The following is a 19,964-nucleotide window of genomic DNA, read 5'->3' as shown; positions in this document are numbered from 1 at the left end:
GCTTCACCATAGGGATGGTGCCAGGTTTCCTCCAGACGTGAAGCTTGGCATTCAGACCAAAGAGTTCAATCTTGGTTTCATCAGACCAGAGAATCATGTTTCTCGTGGTCTGATAGTCTTTAGGTGCCTTTAGGCAAACTCCAAGTGGGCAGTCATGTGCTTTTTACTGAGGAGTGGCTTCCGTCTGGCCATTCTACCATAAAGGCCTGATTGGTGGAGGGCTGCAGAGATGGTTGTCCTTCTGGAAGGCTCTCCTACCTCCACAGAGGAACTCTGGAGCTTGGGTTCATGGTCACCTCCCTGACCAAGGCCCTTCTTCCCTTATTGCTCATTTTGGCCGGGCGGCCAGCTCTAGGAAGAGTCTTGGTGGTTCCAAACATCTTCCATTTAGAATGATGGAGGCCACTGTGTTCTTGTGGACCTTCAATGTTGCAGACATTTTTTGGTACCCTTCCCCAGATCTGTGCCTCGACATGTTCGTGTCTCGGAACTCTACGGACAATTTCTTCGACCTCATGGCTTGGTTTTTGCTCTGACATGCATTGTCAACTGTGGGACCTTATAGAGACAGGTGTGTGCCTTTCCAAATCATGTCCAATCAATTGAATTTACCACATGTGGACTACAATCAAGTTGTAGAAATATCTCAAGGATGATCAACAGAAACAGGATGTACGTGAACTCGATTTAGAGTCTCATAGCAAAGGGTCTGAATTCTTATGTAAATAAGGTATTTCTGTTTTTTTTTCACACATATCTAAAAACCTGTTTTCGCTTTGTCATTATGGAGTATTGTGTGTAGATAGATGAGTAAAACAATTTTTTAAACAATTTTAGAATTTGGCCGTAACGTAACAAAATGTGGAAAAAGTCAAGGGGTTTGAATACTTTCCAAATGCACTGTGTGTGGCCATATGCCTTGATGCCTTCACAATGCACCGGCTGAGAGGCTTCAATGTGTTTAGGATTTTAAAAAAGAACTTATACATAACAAATACTGCATATGCAATTTTGAAAAAGAATATCTAAGACAACCAGGAAGTATTAGAAAGGTAGTTCATGTATCATGGTATCCTATCAGAATAAAAACAGTGTTTCTTGTCTTTTATAGCATGGCTTTAAATGTAAAGAGAGGACAAAAGAACACTGACTTTTGTAAAACTGCATGTGTGCTGGAAAATCTGAAGGATAAGATGTATACATTGACACTGTCATACTGTTTGAGGTAGAATAAGGCTATTTGATTATTAGAAAAGATTGTGAAAAACAATAAAGGCCATAGACATACCCATGCAGTAGACTAACAGTACATCTTGACAGCCATTCATATGCAAAAAGGAAGCATTTTATTTTGGTCCCAAAGCTCAAACACACCAAACATTGTAGTCACACTAAATAACATATTAAACATTCAAAACAACCAACGCCTCTCACTTTTGTGCCAACTGACTCATTCCAATTTAGTCATCCATGTAACCTCCTCTACTAAACAGACAACAGGCTATCTGCTATGATCTTGTGGTGGAAAAGAACACAGTCCACTATAGTCCCACAAGTCAAAGTCGCAGTGAGAGACCATTTTTAAATGCATCCTTAGCGCTGAAACTCCCTATTGTGTTGGTGTGAGACTGGACTGGACCGAGGGTGCTCTCCCTCACCATCAAATCAAAAGGCAATCCTCCAGCGGCACACTGAATGGTCGAACGCTAGAACGCATACCAAATGGCACCATATTCCCTACATAGTGCACCGCTTTTGACCAGAGGGATACGCGCAAAAGTAGCGCACTAAATAGGGAAAAAGGTGCCATATGGGACTTACACATAATTACATGCACGGGGGGACTTGTGATCTTTTTAATTATTCTGTACTTCATTCCTATCCCACCATTCAAAACGCAACATGAAAATTGATTGCCTTGAAGATCCATCTTTATAATCTCTCCCAGGCCCATAAATTATCCAATTTTGGGGCATAGAGGGGACAAGGCGTGGATGTGGAGACACAAGCGGATCTCTTTCATAGCCTATATCCGCCATCAGTAGCCCCAGCACCGGCCCTGGCTGTGAAGTGTTGGGGCTAATTAAATCGACTGCTCTCTTTGGGGCTGAAAATGGTGTGGAAAAAAGAAAAAGAAGTACACTTGTTATCTTGTGAACCCCTCAAACATATAAAAGATAGAAATCTCTTGAATGTCAGCGACGGAGATGGAATTAACAAGGGATCGTTTTATTGTTGCAGAAGGTCGTTAAGGCTGCAGATAGACCGGGGTAATTATGGAAATGATCTCCCCGGCTCTGCGAAATGTTTTCGCGCTTCCATACGGACTGGAGAGCCGTTCAATCAGCTGCTCTCGTGGGAAAGTTCAGCCATAACTGCAAGTGTATCAGCAAAATCAAATTAAGCAAAGAGATTCCATTAGTATTTATAGCCTAGAGGCATTTGTAAAAGTACAGAGCCAGTGAAGTTATGTGAGACTGAAGAGAGGAGAATTATTGTTTATCGCAAAGCCCATACCTAAGACACACACATGGGTAATGAATTGAAGCCATTGATTGCATCTTTAAAGAGAAATATGGAGGGATGTGTAAAATATTGATGTTCTTGTGCGTGACTTTGGACTCAAATATTTATATTGTTATTGATATGTATATGCAATATGGATAAGTACAAGCATGTACATATAGATAAACATTCCATAAATACATCTACAAAATCTCTGAATCAATATATTAAACAAACACGCCGTGGGACAGTGGACATTTGTCAGTCTTTCTTTGACGTATTTTGAATCATGCATTATTAGGCTGTTTGTGTTTTCACCCTGATGTTCATTTATATTTATGTTTTCACCCTGATGTTCATTTATATTTATGTTTTCACCCTGATGTTCATTTATATTTATGTTTTCACCCTGATGTTCATTTATATTTATGTTTTCACCCTGATGTTCATTTATATTTATGTTTTCACCCTGATGTTCATTTATATTTATGTTTTCACCCTGATGTTCATTTATATTTATGTTTTCACCCTGATGTTCATTTACATTTATGTTTTCACCCTGATATTTTTGCCGAACTGCAGAACAACATTTAAAGATCAGCAAAACAATGACAATTATGTTAATTTGATTTACCTTGATGAAACTCTTCAACAGCCTTGAAAATGAAAAGTTTAGCCTTGTCTGACTTGACCAATAATCATTAATCTCTTGAAACAACATGATATTTTACCATATTAAGCCTCTACTCTCATTTTAATTAACTACATTAGTTTATCGAAGCAATGGAGATCTAACGTCACCATGCACCAGAGGAGGAGCTACCTGTAGAAGAGGGGCTCGTTGCAATGGATGGAATGGAATCAATGGAATGGAATCAAACGTGTGGTTTCCATATGTTTGATGTGTTTGATACCTTCCTATGATTCCATTCCAGTCATTACAATGAGACCGTCCTCCTATAGCTCCTCCCACCAGCCTCCTCTGACATGTACATAAAACAAAACTAAACATGGCATTTCCGTTTTAGGATTCCCCAGTTAAGGAATACTAGACGAATTATATTTTATAAAGCAACAAGCAACAACAACGGGAAATATGTAGGCAAACGGCCTACAGTATGGAAATCTTATTGAAAGTGATTTAAATGTTGTTGTTTTGATCTCATAATGGAAACAACATCAGCAGTCTATTCTCACAGTCACAAGGGAATCTGCTCCTCAGTGGCACCATGGATCTATCGTTACAGGCCCCCAGTGACACCCCTCAATAGTCGATTACAGCACGTGCTTTCATATACAAAGAGTTCCCCTCATCATCCCCAATCCAGGTAATTGGGTTTTGGAGCTAGCAAGGTAAATCCGATTAAAACATGGCTCTGCAGAGAATCTGATAGATTATTAGAAGCAGCCACCTCTTGGAGAAGGTAATTTACTGTTATAGATATATGTGTGCATCAATACGCAAGACGAGATTGAGTTCAAGGGTCAGTACAAGTGCCATGCGGAATACACTACATTACCAAGCTAAAGAATGACAGTTTCCTTTAACATAAATTACAGGTAATGGGAGTTGTCGTTTTATCTTTGGCTACCTTGTAAAGGCTTTAAAGAGGCACTGTCTCAAATGTAAACATTAAAATGGCCTGGACATAGACAACGTGCAGTAGGAGTTTCGCAGAATCTCTCATTCGATATAAAATCCAAGTGGCTCTATGGATTAGTGTTGATAGATTCCAATTCTCATGTTTCAATCACCCCATTTATAAAAATCATCAGATTAATATATCCCTTTATTCACAGGAGGCAAAGTGCAACGGAATAAATACCAAAACGACACCACTAACCTAATAACTACCAAACCTCCACATGAACCTCTCTTGTTCTTGGGAATTATTTATATTACACGGTAAATAAATGTATGTGTTAATTTTCAATGAATAATTGTCTCCCAAAGATCACACAATCCAAAACAGCATGCATGCATTTCAATATTAGATACCGTACTGTCTCTCTTAAATGTGTATTAAAATCATTTTCTGTTAAGTGTATTAGATTTCAATGTATTTTTATCCGTCTACAGGCCTGTTCTAGTTAGCAGCATTTTTAGCCAAGGTGGTGCGATGAGGGACATTGCGTATGACGTGTAATTTGTGCTGTTTACAACCTACTGTACTCAAATAACACTTTCTGGTAGTGCTAATGTGCAACTTGAGCCCTCATCTAAATGACAATAAAATCTACAAACCGGGTGACATTGCACATACTTAACAAGACACATTGGCATGTTAATCCATCTTACATTTAGCAGGAGGTGTCACTTTCCCACCCTCGCACCATTCCACATCGCGAGCCTTCATGGGGAACTCCAAGCATCGAACACTTTCGTATTCGAACTAATGATGAGTCTTTAGAGAGCAGAGAGACTGCAACCATTGCGTTGGTTTTACTCGACAGGCTACTATCTTGGAAATGTGGGACGATAGCAGATGCATTATGAAAACAAACCAACAACATTTCAATCAATGTCAATAAGATCTCCATGTTGTTGCATGTTAATACGTTGCCCGGATAATCAATTAAGCAATTATTCGATGTTGAAAGCACGATCTCGACACATGAAGTTTTAATGTAGCCTAGAAATAAGAACCATTTCAATGCAAATGTAAGTATATCACTAATGCATATAATGCGTGTGGGTTAAACATAGGCCGACTTTTTTTAATAGAAATATGTAGGCAAACTAATGAATGACAATATCACTAAAAAGCCCATAACAAATGTACCTGAAATATGTATTTCATGTGGTTTTGAGTGGCCTAATTATTGAATAAAAAAATTATAATTGGACAAATAACGTTAATAAAACAATATTCGCCAAAACGCTTCACATACAGACTGTTATTCCCTCAAGATGATAACAGTATAGGCCTAATCGTTGTACACCAGTTATTATGAAGTGTAGGCTACTAACATATCTCACCAGTCTCTCACGGTGTTGGAGTCTATATCACCTATTGGACCTTGTTCAGCATTTAGGTGAAAAGGTGAAATTTAGATACTGCATTTGAGGGCACCTTCAATAATCTATAGCCAAGACCTACAGTAAACTGTATGTTGATTAGGTCTATACAACTCTCAGTTGTCTTGAATCCATGGGTTAGGTGTTGATAATCGCATCACTGTATGGTCGAAAAGGTCAACAACAAAAAATCGTTACAAAAATCTAGCAATGGTCTTGTCAATCTTTTGGCATAACACGAAAAACAAAAACATTGCTTTTCCAATTTTACTTCACAAACATTTCTGTTTTTAAAAAAAATACTATATTTAATAAATAACAGATTGGCCGCTTATTTTTTAGGAAGGACATTATCGAAATATACTGAAGAGGAGCAATATGAAAAAAATGAATTGATAATTGATTAATTGCCAATCCCTTTCATATCCATCACCAGCGCCAGCTCCACATCTCAGGTGTTCAAACTCAGGTGTCCATTCGATAAATCATCTACAGACCTATAGCCACCAGGCAGTGATATTGTCCATGTTGTTTCCTCTTGGCTTTTAACCGTATCTTCCTGTCATTTTGTATTTTGGATACCAAAGCAATTATGTCGTTATTCTGGCGCATCTGCTGAGCGCGACTCGTATTCTCAGTTTGGCCACTTTGTGCATTGTTGTGACTGCACGAGGCTCCAGGATGATTCTACAAAAGGGACGGTTAAAAATGAGCTACATCATATTGTTTGACAGAAAGTTGCAGGTTGATAGAGTGGATTCTTCAAGGGGGTGAAAATGGCGAATTCCCAAAAAACGGCTGAGATCCTGCCTTCTGGTGGGTATAGCCTTGAGGGAATCACGGTGTCGACCGTGAAAAATCTAATTAGAGCTCGCATTTAAATGAAAAGTCATTTTTTAACTCAAGTATGACGTGGACACTTCCCTCTTCCTAGATGAAAAGAACAGTTTTACAGAGAATGGCTCATTTTTCTTAAATGTGGCGTGCTGATCATTCGGTGACGTAAAATAATTAACATAATAGCCGTAATTAAAAGCGCGCTAACAATTCCATTTATTCATCATAACGTTTTACTAACTTTCTGACCCAACTACTCTCCCATAATTAATTAAATGAGTTGCCTTTCAAAAATCTGTTTTCAAACGAATAGTTTTCACGTTAGGCTTTTGTTTAAACCATCTTGATTAGCGTGGTTAAACTCATCTCAACCTTACATAAAGAAATCACCAAATACATTCCAAAACGAGCTGTGGCGAGTGCCAAACAGACACAGGCATAGTGCTGATGATGCCAGGATCCTTAGCCCTTAATCCGCAACAGCTCCAAGTTTTACATAACTTATTTACTGGAAGGAAATGGTTTAAAATAATGAGAAAGCATCCTTTGATTCTGCCCAAGAATTGTGACCAAGAAGAACGCACTGAGTCTTCTGTCAATGATTCGCGTTCCTCTGTGGAAAATAACACATTATTCGATGTCTAGGGCGTTTAAGCTGTTTTATTTTTGTGTTTTTATTCAGTAACAGTGGAAATAATGCAGCAGTATGTCTTATACAAGTACCGAGGATTAATATATGTTTGTGCGTAATTAATATATGGCCATGCGTAATTATACGCCCCATTATTGGGTTCAATTGCAGCCGCGTCTTTCCGTCCTGTTCCCATTCTAGGAATCTGTTTTCCTTCAGAGCACACATTCTCTCGCTCTCCCTCTTTCTGCCACACCTTTCAATTTCATCATCGTCTCTTTTTATTTAAGCAATTTAATTAGGCAGAAATTCTATACCGTTTTGCTATCTGGGAGGTATTTGTTTCTGACCTTCCTGTGGTAATCACATTGCAACGCGGCGACGCGGTGACTGTATCCGCTCTGTCACCTGCTATCTGCTATCGCTACCGCGTCCTCTAATGGTTCATGGTGGAGAGAGTTAGCTTATTATTCTAAAAGGTTTTTGTCGGGCTAAGCCGTGCATGTGTGCTTAAATGTACATTTCATTAACAAACTGCAAAGATATAAAAGCGGATTTGTGAGGCTTCAAAAGATCACAGGGAGGACGGGTTCGATCTCCTATCACCTAGTTACATTGTCTGTCTTTCACGACACGCTGCATCTCGGATTTAAAGACGAAGGAGCCTTTTAGAATAGCCTACACCTGTTTCTAAACGTTTCTGAGATGCCCAAATCAAAATAACACAACATAGTATTACTCGCCCAAACAAACAATATGATGTATATATATATACACAATATAGTGAAAAATGAAACAAACATGTTACGCAAACAGTTGCGTAGTGTCAGTGTAAATTATATATAGGACTGAATGGGTGAGCTGTGATTTCATCTGCTAAATAGCCCGGTGTTGATAGACTCCACATCACACAGGTCACCGGGTGCATGCCTGAGCAAGAGATTAGCACAATGCATGTCTAATCGGGGGCCTTGTCCCTTTTCACTGCGACACCATTATTAACGATATGATTTAATTAAGCCGACTTTTATTCAAACAAAAGGAGCAGCCACGTCAAAGGTGCAGCACTAGGCACGAGCCCCCTATGCCAGGTAGAATTAAAGGATATAGAGAGAGAAGAACGTGGAGGTCGCGGCCGCGAGGCGCTTGTTTTTAGATTAAATGCCATCCAAACCCTCAATAACAAAATACAGGCTCGGGAATGAGGAATTTAATTATATTAGAATTGATGTAATATTAGATACTGAAATTGTAAAATATGTATTAGTAAAGGCCCATTTTCGATGTTTCAAATATAATGGTTATAATATTGTAATAATATTGAACAATTATCAAATTAAAATAATCATAATATTTGTATTAATTTAGGCCTAATTGAGTTATTATAATAGTTGTATTTGTTGACCTAAATAAAGATTATGTGATCTACATAATAGTGTTTATAAGCAAATAATCTAAGTATTTGTGGTGGTGTCTGAGGGAGTTGTGGTTAGTGGTAGCGAAATCCTCACAGAACAATGCCAATGTGCACAGATTGCTGTTTAGCTTTTCAATGGAGACCAGAAGAGGAGCTTTGAACTGAGCAAAACTTGTCATGGTTAACTGCTACTCCGTTCCCATTGTAAAGTCATTTACACATTTTTGTTAGTTCTAATAGAGGGGTGATAAGAATAATTGCTTCTGTTGTCAATTAAAATATATTTTCATTACGACAGGAGGTGTTTCAGACGGAATCAATAGGAAGTTATATTGCTTTGTGGCACATATATAGAGAATCTAAGATAGGAAGATACTATTGTTTTATTTATTCACAACAAAGCAACGGCAGCTTTTGTAAATTAGCAATGAACATGTCCTATTTTAAATAGATAAACAGTGCTATGTGTTTGCCCGACCATCATCAGCCTATTTTCAGGCTATTATCAGAGCAGGGATGGTAATGATACTTCTCCTGACCCCCTCCACTCCACTCCACTACAATGACATCGGACAACATTTCTCACACAACGCAGGAAACGTTTAAATGTCTGTATTCGTTTCTACATCCTTTCTTGTGAACAGCCCACATACACTGCGCACCTTCATGGTTGTGAATGGGGCCTTTGCATTCACCCGGTCCCGCATTTCCTACTTTTTCATATGCTAACACATGCAATGATTAGGTCGTTAACACCTCTGGCAAAACCCGTTGACAATTATTTATTTATTCTTTTCCATGGTTGTTTTCAGTATCCTTCTCACCTTCGACAAATCCACGGAATGAATCGTTTGAATATAGCCTTACATTCCATGGTGAAATTTAAACTAGATTTTAGTTAGTATAATAGTAAAAAATAATACTAAGTAGGCTGTCTTTCACCAAAGGGTCTTATGCTTAAAGTAATAATTACACGTGAAGTCATTTGGGTATGGAGAAGGCAACTAAGAATTATAGACTCTCTTTTCCAATTTAATAAAAAGGATTATATTCCATGCAACATAAAGACGAGCACAAAATAATAACTAGAAGATATTCAATTAACTTAGCTGTCGACGTTTTCATTCAGCCGCTTTCAACACAAGCAATTTGTTTAAGCAAAGTTAAGATTTGGTTTTAGTGCAGCCGGGAGATATAATGCGCATCAGATCTTTCAATCATGTAGGCCACTTTTCACCCCCCACCCACCCACCAACCCACCCACAACCGTTAAATGGTCTATGACGGACGAACACAGACAGAAAGTAGTGGAAAGCAGCATTACTGTTGTCCCTTTGTTGACAAATCCATGAAACAACTTCAGTTTGCATGGTTTAGCAGGGGACGTCTGACGTCACCCAATCACGTGGCGGCACTGATAGTATATCTTAAACTGAAAAAGTAATCTATCAGACAGTCCTTAAAACCGGCTTTAAAAGCATATGTCATTTTGACTTCGCACTCTTAAACCACTCTTACTAGGAAAAAGCGATCGAAGGACATCGAGGCGTGAAGCGCACACACCAAAACCCTTAAGAAGACGACTAGGCTACTTGACTGGAGAAATATTTTCTGAAGTTTAAGTTTCTCTGGCAGGCCGGTCTGACCTGCATTTAGAATCCGGCGACATCCGATCTGACCGCAACGGACGGGCCGCGCGCGCACCCTCACCTAGATCCCTGGTTGTTCTTCGGTAAAGTAAGCTGTGATGACCCTGTCTGGTGGCAACAGTGCCAACGACATGTCCGGTCAGACGGTGCTCACTGCCGAGGATGTGGATATTGACGTGGTCGGCGAAGGCGATGAGGGAATGGAGCGAGACAGCGACTGCGACAGCCAGGGGGGCATGCACGACCACTCCGAGGAGGTGGAGGAGATAGAAGTGAAGGACAGGTCCGGGAGTCCCTGTGAGAGCGCCGGGGAGGGAGAGACCAAAGCGGACGGCACTGAGAGCGCGTCGGGTGCCATGAGCAGCAAGCCGAAAAACAGTCTAGTGAAGCCCCCCTACTCCTACATCGCGCTCATCACCATGTCGATACTCCAGAGCCCGCAGAAGAAACTCACACTCAGCGGGATCTGCGAGTTTATCAGCAGCCGGTTCCCGTATTACCGGGAGAAGTTTCCAGCCTGGCAGAACTCTATCCGCCACAACCTGTCGCTGAACGACTGCTTCGTGAAAATCCCCCGGGAGCCAGGCAACCCTGGTAAGGGCAACTACTGGACCCTGGACCCACAATCGGAAGATATGTTTGACAACGGAAGCTTCCTCAGGAGAAGGAAACGATTCAAGAGGCACCAGCCAGACATTCTCAGGGACCAGACAGCCCTCATGATGCAAAGTTTTGGGGCTTACAGTATTGGGAATCCTTACGGACGTCACTATGGAATTCACCCAGCCTACACCCATCCAGCGGGGATGTACCCTTACATGCACCCAGTAGGTCCCATGCTACCCCCGACTGTCCCTCTCTTGTCCTCCGCTGAGCTGAACAGAAAAGCCTTCAACTCTCAGCTCAGCCCCAGCCTACAGATGCAGCTGAACAGTCTGAGCACCGCGTCTATGATCAAGTCCGAGCCCTCCAGTAGACCGTCTTTCAGTATAGAAAACATAATCGGGGTATCCACTTCCTCGAGTGCACAGACTTTCATGCGGCCTCCGGTGACTGTTCAGTCTGCGTTGTTGAGCGCACATGGCCTAACCAGGACAACAGCAGCTATTGCACCAATTCTTAGCATGCCATCTAATATCATGTCGGGACAGTTTTTACCCTCAGTAACGGCAGTGTCCAAATGGCCTCAATAGTCTCAATAAAATACTCACTTTTCTAGAGACTTGGGGGGGGGGGGAGACTGTACAGCACGAAATAGGCATGCAGCGCTGGAAGGTGTCCACCAATCTGTAGCCATGTAAAGACTAAACAAAGAGACAACAGCAAAGGAATGCTATCTGTACAGGTAATATTTGTACATATTTGTAAAAATAAATACTTTTACTTGTTTGACTTTTACTTATTTTATTTCGTTGTTTGAACTGTACAACAATTGTAGTTATAGACGAGCTTTCCTGATATTATTTTATATTTGATTTTGTAACTGGTAGCTAGCTCACTGTTAGTTTAAAATAATCAACACTTTTGCTTTGATTTTTCATACATGATACAACATGTTCTTATTCTAAGTCTGGACAAACGGTCTGTTAAGAAATTGAAATATATGTATTCTATGTATCTCTATTGTGTTGTAAACTGGAATAATTTGTTAATAAATCTAAAGGAAGAAGCATTAGCAGTATTCATTTTCTTTATGTAGTTTTTGAAATGTCTGATAGGTCTGCTTTGTGATAGTTATTGAAACGTCTCTAATTGAAACCATTTTCATAGTAGGAAATAATCGGAAAAGTCCCTGGGATATATGACAAAATATCAGTACAGGTTTTGTAAACAAATAGGTATAAATGTTACCACATTAAACAATCAAAACAAGATTACAAACCAGGTGCATTTAATTTGAGGCCAATAATAAAGGTAGGCCTCTGAAACTCGAAACTTGAATATTTTTATTGCTACGACAATTAAGTGAGAGTGTAATGACGTGTTTATTACCGCGAGCAAGTAATGAATGAATCAACTGAAACACAGGCCATTTCCCATAGGCCTAGTTCAAATGTAATATCTCTTAATATAAAATATGGCTATTGATATTACAAATTAGGAAATGTTTACTTTAGTTTAATATCAATTCATTATAGATTTCAATTTATAGTTACATTCAACTGTTTTAAAGTTATTTTGTTGTTTATTATGATATAATCTTGTTATCATTTGGCATGACAATAACTAGGCTACATCATTATAGCCGTTTTCTGCTACTATCTTATGATGGCTTATTTACAGATGTCAAAACAATTAAATAGATTTTATTTTGAATACCATATAGGCCTAAATACTAAACAGGAATTAGGCTACTTATAAGGCCACAGAACGCAGGATTCTGCCTCGTTATTTTATTACAGACAAAACTTAAAAACAAACATGAAATCATTAGAACTGGTATGAAAATGATTTTGGTGGATCAAAATAGTAAAACATTTGATTATCAATAAGCTGTTACTAATGTTTTCACTAACATTACTAACATGAAAATGAGAGTGGATTCACTCATGAGAAATGTTAGATGCAGTGCAGATGCTCTTTAGCCTAACTGGTAAATGCCGAGACATTATGGTATCGTATTACAAGAGAAACCGAGAAGATATAAAATATGTTTGCATGTTGCTACTATAAAAGTAACACTTAATTTCACAGTTGTGTCTGGCTAATACGTTTTACACAAACAGCAAATGGTCGATGGTGTGTGTGGCCGGTGTCGATGCACAGGGGCTAGGGAGCTATTTTTAACTGATACTCATGGGAACAGAGAAAGGACTCTCTTCTTGAATTCACTTTCAGTCTGAAGAAGCTGCTGAGGCAGTGCTTCTCAATGACACTGGATAACGGGGCGCCCATTCTACGACTGACTCCTTATTCCTTCAGATGAGACTACATTTTTATGCGCATTGCTCCGATGCCTCGCGTCAAAGCACAGTTTGATATCACATACCGCCGGTGATTTACAGGACGTAGCGATGCAGGGGCTTCTCTTTTAAATAAAGCCCAGCTATAGATCTAATATGACGGCATACAAGCATTCATAGCCAGGACAAATAATGTATTGAAATGTAGACCTTCGGGCTTCTTTGTGAGGGGAGATTTGTAAAGGGAGCTAGGCCTACGTTCACTTCGATATGCTGTTGATCCCATAATATCTTAATGCAATGTCTAATCGAAATGTGAATAAATGCTGCTTATCAACCGACGGTTGTTCATTAAAATGTTTACATCATTTTTAATTGCCAAGCTGGTTATTTTACAACAAAACTATGACTAACAAATGCATAAAGGAGATTATGGTAGTAATTATGAGACACATATGTGTCTCATAATTACTACCATAATCTCCTTTATGTCTTAGGTAAAAGCAATACATGATCATTGAGTAGACATTATAACATTTGCTCTCTAGCAAAACAAAAACACCTGAGAAAATATATGCCATGCAATTACGGTATTAGTTTGTTAAGAAGATATCTTTATTCAATGGAGACATTCTGCTCAAACATTCTGTTAATTTACAGTTCAAACAATGTAATGTAGCCCACAATAACACACACATAACCGTGTAACAGCAATGACTTGTGAAAATCGCTAGGTGGCGTTTATTGACACCTTTATTCTTGTGCAAAGCGGTTTAAACACAGAAACATCAGGCCCACATATCCTTCCAGGAGCATTACATGGGCGACTATCAGACATCAGTTGGCGTAAGTGGGCTATACTGAGTGGTTTGGGTCGATCTTATTTATCGTGAAGTAAGGACACTGAAACTGTTTAGATTCAACGGGTTTTAATTGTGTGTCTATTTTAGGGGCAGCTGGTGGGAAAGAGTTGACTCTTTAACAAGTGCAAGGTTATAATAGATCCCTGCTTTTTATATACCTGACGTCAAGTAATAACCTTCGATGGGTATTGCAACTGTGGACATCCGGGGCTCCTCGAGTTATTACCTAGGTAGCTTATCAAGTTCTGCATATTCACAGAGACACACTGACGGGGCTGCAAACTCATTTTGACATTTCACAATCCTCAAAGTAATTGGCTGCATAATGTAAGCCTAAATATTAGGACAAACTTGATACCTTTACATTGTATTCTTGTACAGTCTCAAGTTGCTTGGACGGACTGCTGTGTAGGATTTGTAAGTCGTTTCATATTGTGCCCAAAGACAGAATTGCCTTTCTCATAATACATAATTTGAAATGGAACGAAATGGGAGCCCATATGAAGGTAGACTATTTTGTCTTGAAATAAGACAAAAAACAAACAAGCCTATTTATGGAAAATAATAACGAGAACATTGTATTAATAACATTCTAGTAGACTACTATCTCAAATATGGTGAGGCTAATAATCATATTGACATGTGCTACATCTTCTCCAACGAAATGGCTTACAACAAGCGAAGGATGATGACCTGTGCTCAAATGTTTGGATGCATTTCCGTTTTAGGGAGGCCTAAAAGCCTACAGCATAGGGAAATGGAAAGCGGGATACCTAGTCGGTTGTACAACTGAATGCTTTCAACTGAAATGTGTCTTCCGCATTTAACCCAAGCCCTCTGAATCAGAGAGATGCGGGGGCTGTATAGAGCTCTGTTGAAAGTTTCTGGGCTTTGTAGATAGCGCGGCGCTCACACTCACACACAACGCTGACCTTTGTAGCTGCACCTGCTCTCGAGCGCTGCACAGGTGGGTTGTATGGGTAGTGAGAACAAGCGATTCCCACAACCCCCGAAACACACTCAACACTGACAGCACAAACAGCATGGACCACCACAGAGGTTCTCATAATCTACTTGACATAAACAGAAATAGTTTTTAATTACTACAGAACTTTAAACTAAATATTTGCTGAGCAGCATCAGCAAAGGCATTTTGAGTGAAAAATCGAATAATATTTACACAGTAGTCTATTCTTAATTTTGTTAGACAAGTTTTTTTGTAAATGGATGTTTATGCACAGTGGTGTCATGTGTATAAATGTCCTAAATGTTAGTTTTTCACATCTACTAGGCCTACGATACATAAAACATTACACACACACACACACACACTGTTCTGCCCTGCCCTGTCCTCTCTGATGTTTATGCACAGTGGTGTCATGTGTATAAATGTCCTAAATGTTAGTTTTTCACATGTTTATGCACACACACATACATAAAACATTACACACACACACACACACACTGTTCTGCCCTGCCCTGTCCTCTCTGATGTTTATGCACAGTGGTGTCATGTGTATAAATGTCCTAAATGTTAGTTTTCACATCTACTATGTCCCTAAATGTTAGTTTTGTCACATCTACTAGGCCTACTTACATCTTACACACACACACACACACACTTTATGCGGTGTCATGTGTATAAATGTCCTAAATGTTAGTTTTCACATCTACTAGGCCTACTACATAAAACATTACACACACACACACACACACTGTTCTGCCCTGCCCTGTCCTCTCTGATGTTTATGCACAGTGGTGTCATGTGTATAAATGTCCTAAATGTTACACATCTACTAGGCCTACACACATAAAACACACACACACACACACTGTTCTGCCCTGCCCTGTCCTCTCTGATGTTTATGCACAGTGGTGTCATGTGTATAAATGTCCTAAATGTTAGTTTTTCACATCTACTAGGCCTACGATACATAAAACATTACACACACACACACACACACTGTTCTGCCCTGCCCTGTCCTCTCTGATGTTTATGCACAGTGGTGTCATGTGTATAAATGTCCTAAATGTTAGTTTTTCACATCTACTAGGCCTACGATACATAAAACAAAGAGCACAAGACAATTAGGATAAGTACACAAAGAAAGAGGGGCTTACAGGCCTTCTTCATCTGGTGGACAGCAAACACATTGGATACTCACAAAAAAAATAACTCTCTAATATGGAGCTCAAATATCTCAAATATTGCAGACATGACACATTCCCACTCTATTTTCTACTGCCTTTAATCTTTGTTAGCTATAAAACATGTTTCAGTTGGGAATGTTCATTTTATCTAGCCTTTATTTTTACTTTATTAGGCATTCCCACAATAACCTCTCTGTTTTGTAGAACTATTTCCCACTGTTTCTTTAAAAAATCAGACTACTTTATTGATTCATTTCCCTTGTCCGAGGACAAGTGTTTGAGTTGATCCAAAGCGCAATTTACTGGGAGTGTGTGTGTGTGTGTGTGTGTGTGTGTGTGTGTGTGTGTGTGTGTGTGTGTGTGTGTGTGTGTGTGTGTGTGTGTGTGTGTGTGTGTGTGTGTGTGCGTGTGTGTGTATAATGAAATTTACAAATACATTTTAATAATTACCTCTGATCTATGACAAATGGTCAATAATGAACTGTGTTTATTACCTGTGCAAATACAACAAAATGGTTACACATTATTATTATGGTTGCGTACCTGGTTGTTGCTTTAACTTCCACTGCCATTTTGCTATTACAATGTTGCTATTGTCATGATACTATGTTAGTTACTTAGCTACTTACTTAATTCATCTCTTCATCCAGTAAAGTCCAGAAACATTATCAGTCCTTGGTCAGCCTGATGATGATGATGATGATGAGGGTACTTCATTCCTTTATATCCTTCTCCACAACCGTTCCCCACTCCATATAGGATTGGTAGGAAACATAGGTAAAGAAATAACCATACGGACAAGGCTTACAGTGCATTGACAGCTAAGGCACAAGGCTGTGGAGAATCCTTCTCCACATCCATTCCCAACTGTATTGGACTGGTAGAAAACATAGGTCAAGTAAAAACCAGACTCCAGTGGCATTTGCACGCGAAGCACAAGGATGAATTGGTTCATCTCCTTCTCCACAACCATGGCCCTCTCTATTCCATTGTGGCACATGTGTTGGTGTAAATAAAACTATTATCTATCTATCCATCCATCCATCCATCCATCCATCCATCCATCCATCCATCCATCCATCCATCCATCCATCCATCTTCAGCTGAAGTTGGAAGTTTACATACACCTTAGCCAAATACATTTAAACTCAGATTTTCACAATTGCAAACGTTTAACCCTAGCAAAAATTCCTGGTTTTAGGTCAGTTAGGATCACCATTTTATTTTAAGAATGTGAAATGTCAGAATAATAGTAGAGAGAATGATTTATTTCAGCTTTTATTTCTTTCATCACATTCCCAGTGGTCAGTAACGGTTTTCTAGTGGTGATGAAGGAGAGTCGGACCAAACTGCAGCGTGTCGAATGCGATCCATATTTATTAAACAAAACGTAAACACACGACTAAACACTAAACACGACAAAACAATAAACGTAATGAAAACCGAAAACAGCCTATCTAGTGCATACATTTAAACTCAGATTTTCACAATTGCAAACGTTTAACCCTAGCAAAAATTCCTGGTTTTAGGTCAGTTAGGATCACCATTTTATTTTAAGAATGTGAAATGTCAGAATAATAGTAGAGAGAATGATTTATTTCAGCTTTTATTTCTTTCATCACATTCCCAGTGGGTCAGAAGTTTACATACACTCAATTCATATTTGGTAGCATTGCCTTCAAATTCTTTAACTTGGGTCAAACGTTTTGGGTAGCCTTCCACAAGCTTCCCACAATAAGTTGGGTGAATTTTGGCCCATTCCTCCTGACAGAGCTGGTGTAAACTGAGTCAGGTTTGTAGGCCTCCTTGCTCGCACACACTTTTTCAGTTCTGCCCACAAATGTTCTATAGGATTGAGGTCAGGGCTTTGTGATGGCCACTCCAATACCTTGACTTTGTTGACTTTAAGCCATTTTGCCACAACTTTGGAAGTATGCTTGGGGTCATTGTCCATTTGGAAGACCCATTTGCGACCAAGCTTTAACTATTTTTGTTTCATCAGACCAGAGGACATTTCTCCAAAAAGTATGATCTTTGTCCCCATGTGCAGTTTCAAACCGTAGTCTGTTTTTTTTATGGTGGTTTTTGAACAGTGGCGTCTTCCTTGCTAAGCGGCCTTTCAGATTATGTTGATATAGGACTTGTTTTACTGTGGATATAGATACTTTTGTACCTGTTTCATCCAGCATCTTCACAAGGTCCTGCAGTTGATTTGGGATTGATTTGCACTTCTCGCACCAAAATACGTTCATCTCTAGGAGACAGAACGTGTCTCCTTCCTGAGCGGTATGAAGGCTGCGTGGTCCCATAGTGTTTATACTTGCGTACTATTGTCTGTACAGATGAATGTGGTACCTTCAGGCATTTGGAAATTGCTCCCAAGGATGAACCAGACTTGTGGAAGTCTACCATTTTTTTCTGAGTCTTGGCTGATTTCTTTTGATTTTCCCATGATGTCAAGCAAAGAAGCACTGAGTTTGAAGGTAGGTCTTGAAATACATCCACAGGTACACCTACAATTGACTCAAATGATGTCAATTAGTCTATCCCAAACTTCTAAAGCCATGACATAATTTTCTGGAATTTTCCAAGCTTTTTAAAGGCACAGTCAACTTAGCGTATGTAAACTTCTGACCCACTGAAATTGTGATACAGTGAATTATAAGTGAAATAATCTGTCTGTAAACAATTGTTGAAAAAATGACTTGTGTCATGCACAAAGTAGATGTCCTAACCGACTTGCCAAAACTGCAGTTTGTTAACAAGAAATTTGTGGAGTGGTTGAAAACGAGTTTTAATGACTCCAACCTAAGTGTATGTAAACTTCTGACTTCAACTGTATCTATCAATTTCTCTATCTATCCATATCTCTATCCATCTATCTATCTACCTTCATGTATCATTCCAAACATGAAGGTAAAGAAACAACCAAAGCCTGGGTCTGTGACTGAAATGACATCCTATTCCCTATATAGTGCACTAGTGAATAGGGTGCCGGTTTGGACAATGTGCATTGTCAAGCAAGACGTGGAAAGCCTTCATTATAGCATTATAGCAGGGGTGACAAGCCAGGCCAGATCATAGACAGTAAATGTAGATACAGCAGTTATTGAATATTTAAAAGGCACAGAGATTAAGCAATAAATGACAGAGTAAAGCTGGCACACCAGGGTATTAATAACTAATGGCCATCAATGAGTTATAGGCTTCTCATTGTAATGAAAGTGTCATTGCAAATCAGCAGTTGTCCAAGGTTATTATTATTTATAAATAATTGATGCATGAACCACAAAGAAGTGATGTGTTTCATCCAACAACTTCTCACCCCTCGGAATGGAAACATAGACATGGTTGTAGATGTCACAAGACTGAAAGGTCATACAGGATGTGCCTCTGGGCAGATAGACAGTATACTGGGGGTGACAACAAGCACCTTGGTACTGATATTGTGCGACAGAATTTACATATTCATAAACTACCTCCTATTGCTATCACATATTGTTACCTCTCTTGTTTGTCAATCCTTCATAGAGAATCATGCCTTGTCATAGCACTCACTGAAGTCTCAGACTATAGGCATTGTTTTATCATGTGGGTCTAAATAATGGCTAAAATTACTGTCTACTAGTTAATGTAACCTCAAACCAACTGTCTAAGCCCACGTGGCCAATTACTTTTATTTAACCCTCATTCAACTAGGTAAGTCAGTTAAGAACAAATTCTTGTTTACAATGACGGCCTACCCCAGCTAAACCCTGATGATGTTGGGCCAATTGTGTGCCGCACTATGGGATTCCCAATCACAGCCGGATGTGATACAGCCTGGATTCGAACCAGGGACTGTAGTAGTGACACCACTTGCACTGAGATGCAGTGCCTTAAACTGCTAAGCCACTCGGGAGCCCCTTAGAAAAAAAAGTGTTCCAAAAAGGTCCTTCAGCTGTCCCCATAGTGAAACCCTTTTTTGGTTCCAGGTAGAAACCGTTTGG

At 39.4% G+C, this 19,964-nt stretch overlaps 1 protein-coding gene across 1 annotated transcript; it reads left to right on the top strand.

The window, feature by feature from the left end:
* The first annotated feature begins 9,841 nt into the window (after positions 1-9,841).
* On the top strand, positions 9,842-11,728 carry foxd3 (forkhead box D3). Its single transcript, XM_042322375.1, has one exon. The coding sequence runs from the start codon at positions 10,157-10,159 to the stop codon at positions 11,249-11,251; it is 1,095 nt and encodes a 364-aa protein (XP_042178309.1). The 5' UTR covers positions 9,842-10,156; the 3' UTR covers positions 11,252-11,728.
* Positions 11,729-19,964: the final 8,236 nt, after the last annotated feature.

Source organism: Oncorhynchus tshawytscha, linkage group LG05 (genome assembly GCF_018296145.1).
Source record: "Oncorhynchus tshawytscha isolate Ot180627B linkage group LG05, Otsh_v2.0, whole genome shotgun sequence".
In the NCBI taxonomy this organism is placed as follows: domain Eukaryota; kingdom Metazoa; phylum Chordata; class Actinopteri; order Salmoniformes; family Salmonidae; genus Oncorhynchus; species Oncorhynchus tshawytscha.
The sequence above is the reverse complement of the archived record's forward strand: the minus strand, read 5'-3'. Positions and strand labels throughout refer to the sequence as shown.

Coding starts and splice junctions, on each gene's coding strand:
- foxd3 (XM_042322375.1), top strand. CDS start 10,157: ATGACCCTGTCTGGTGGCAACAGTGCCAACGACATGTCCGGTCAGACG.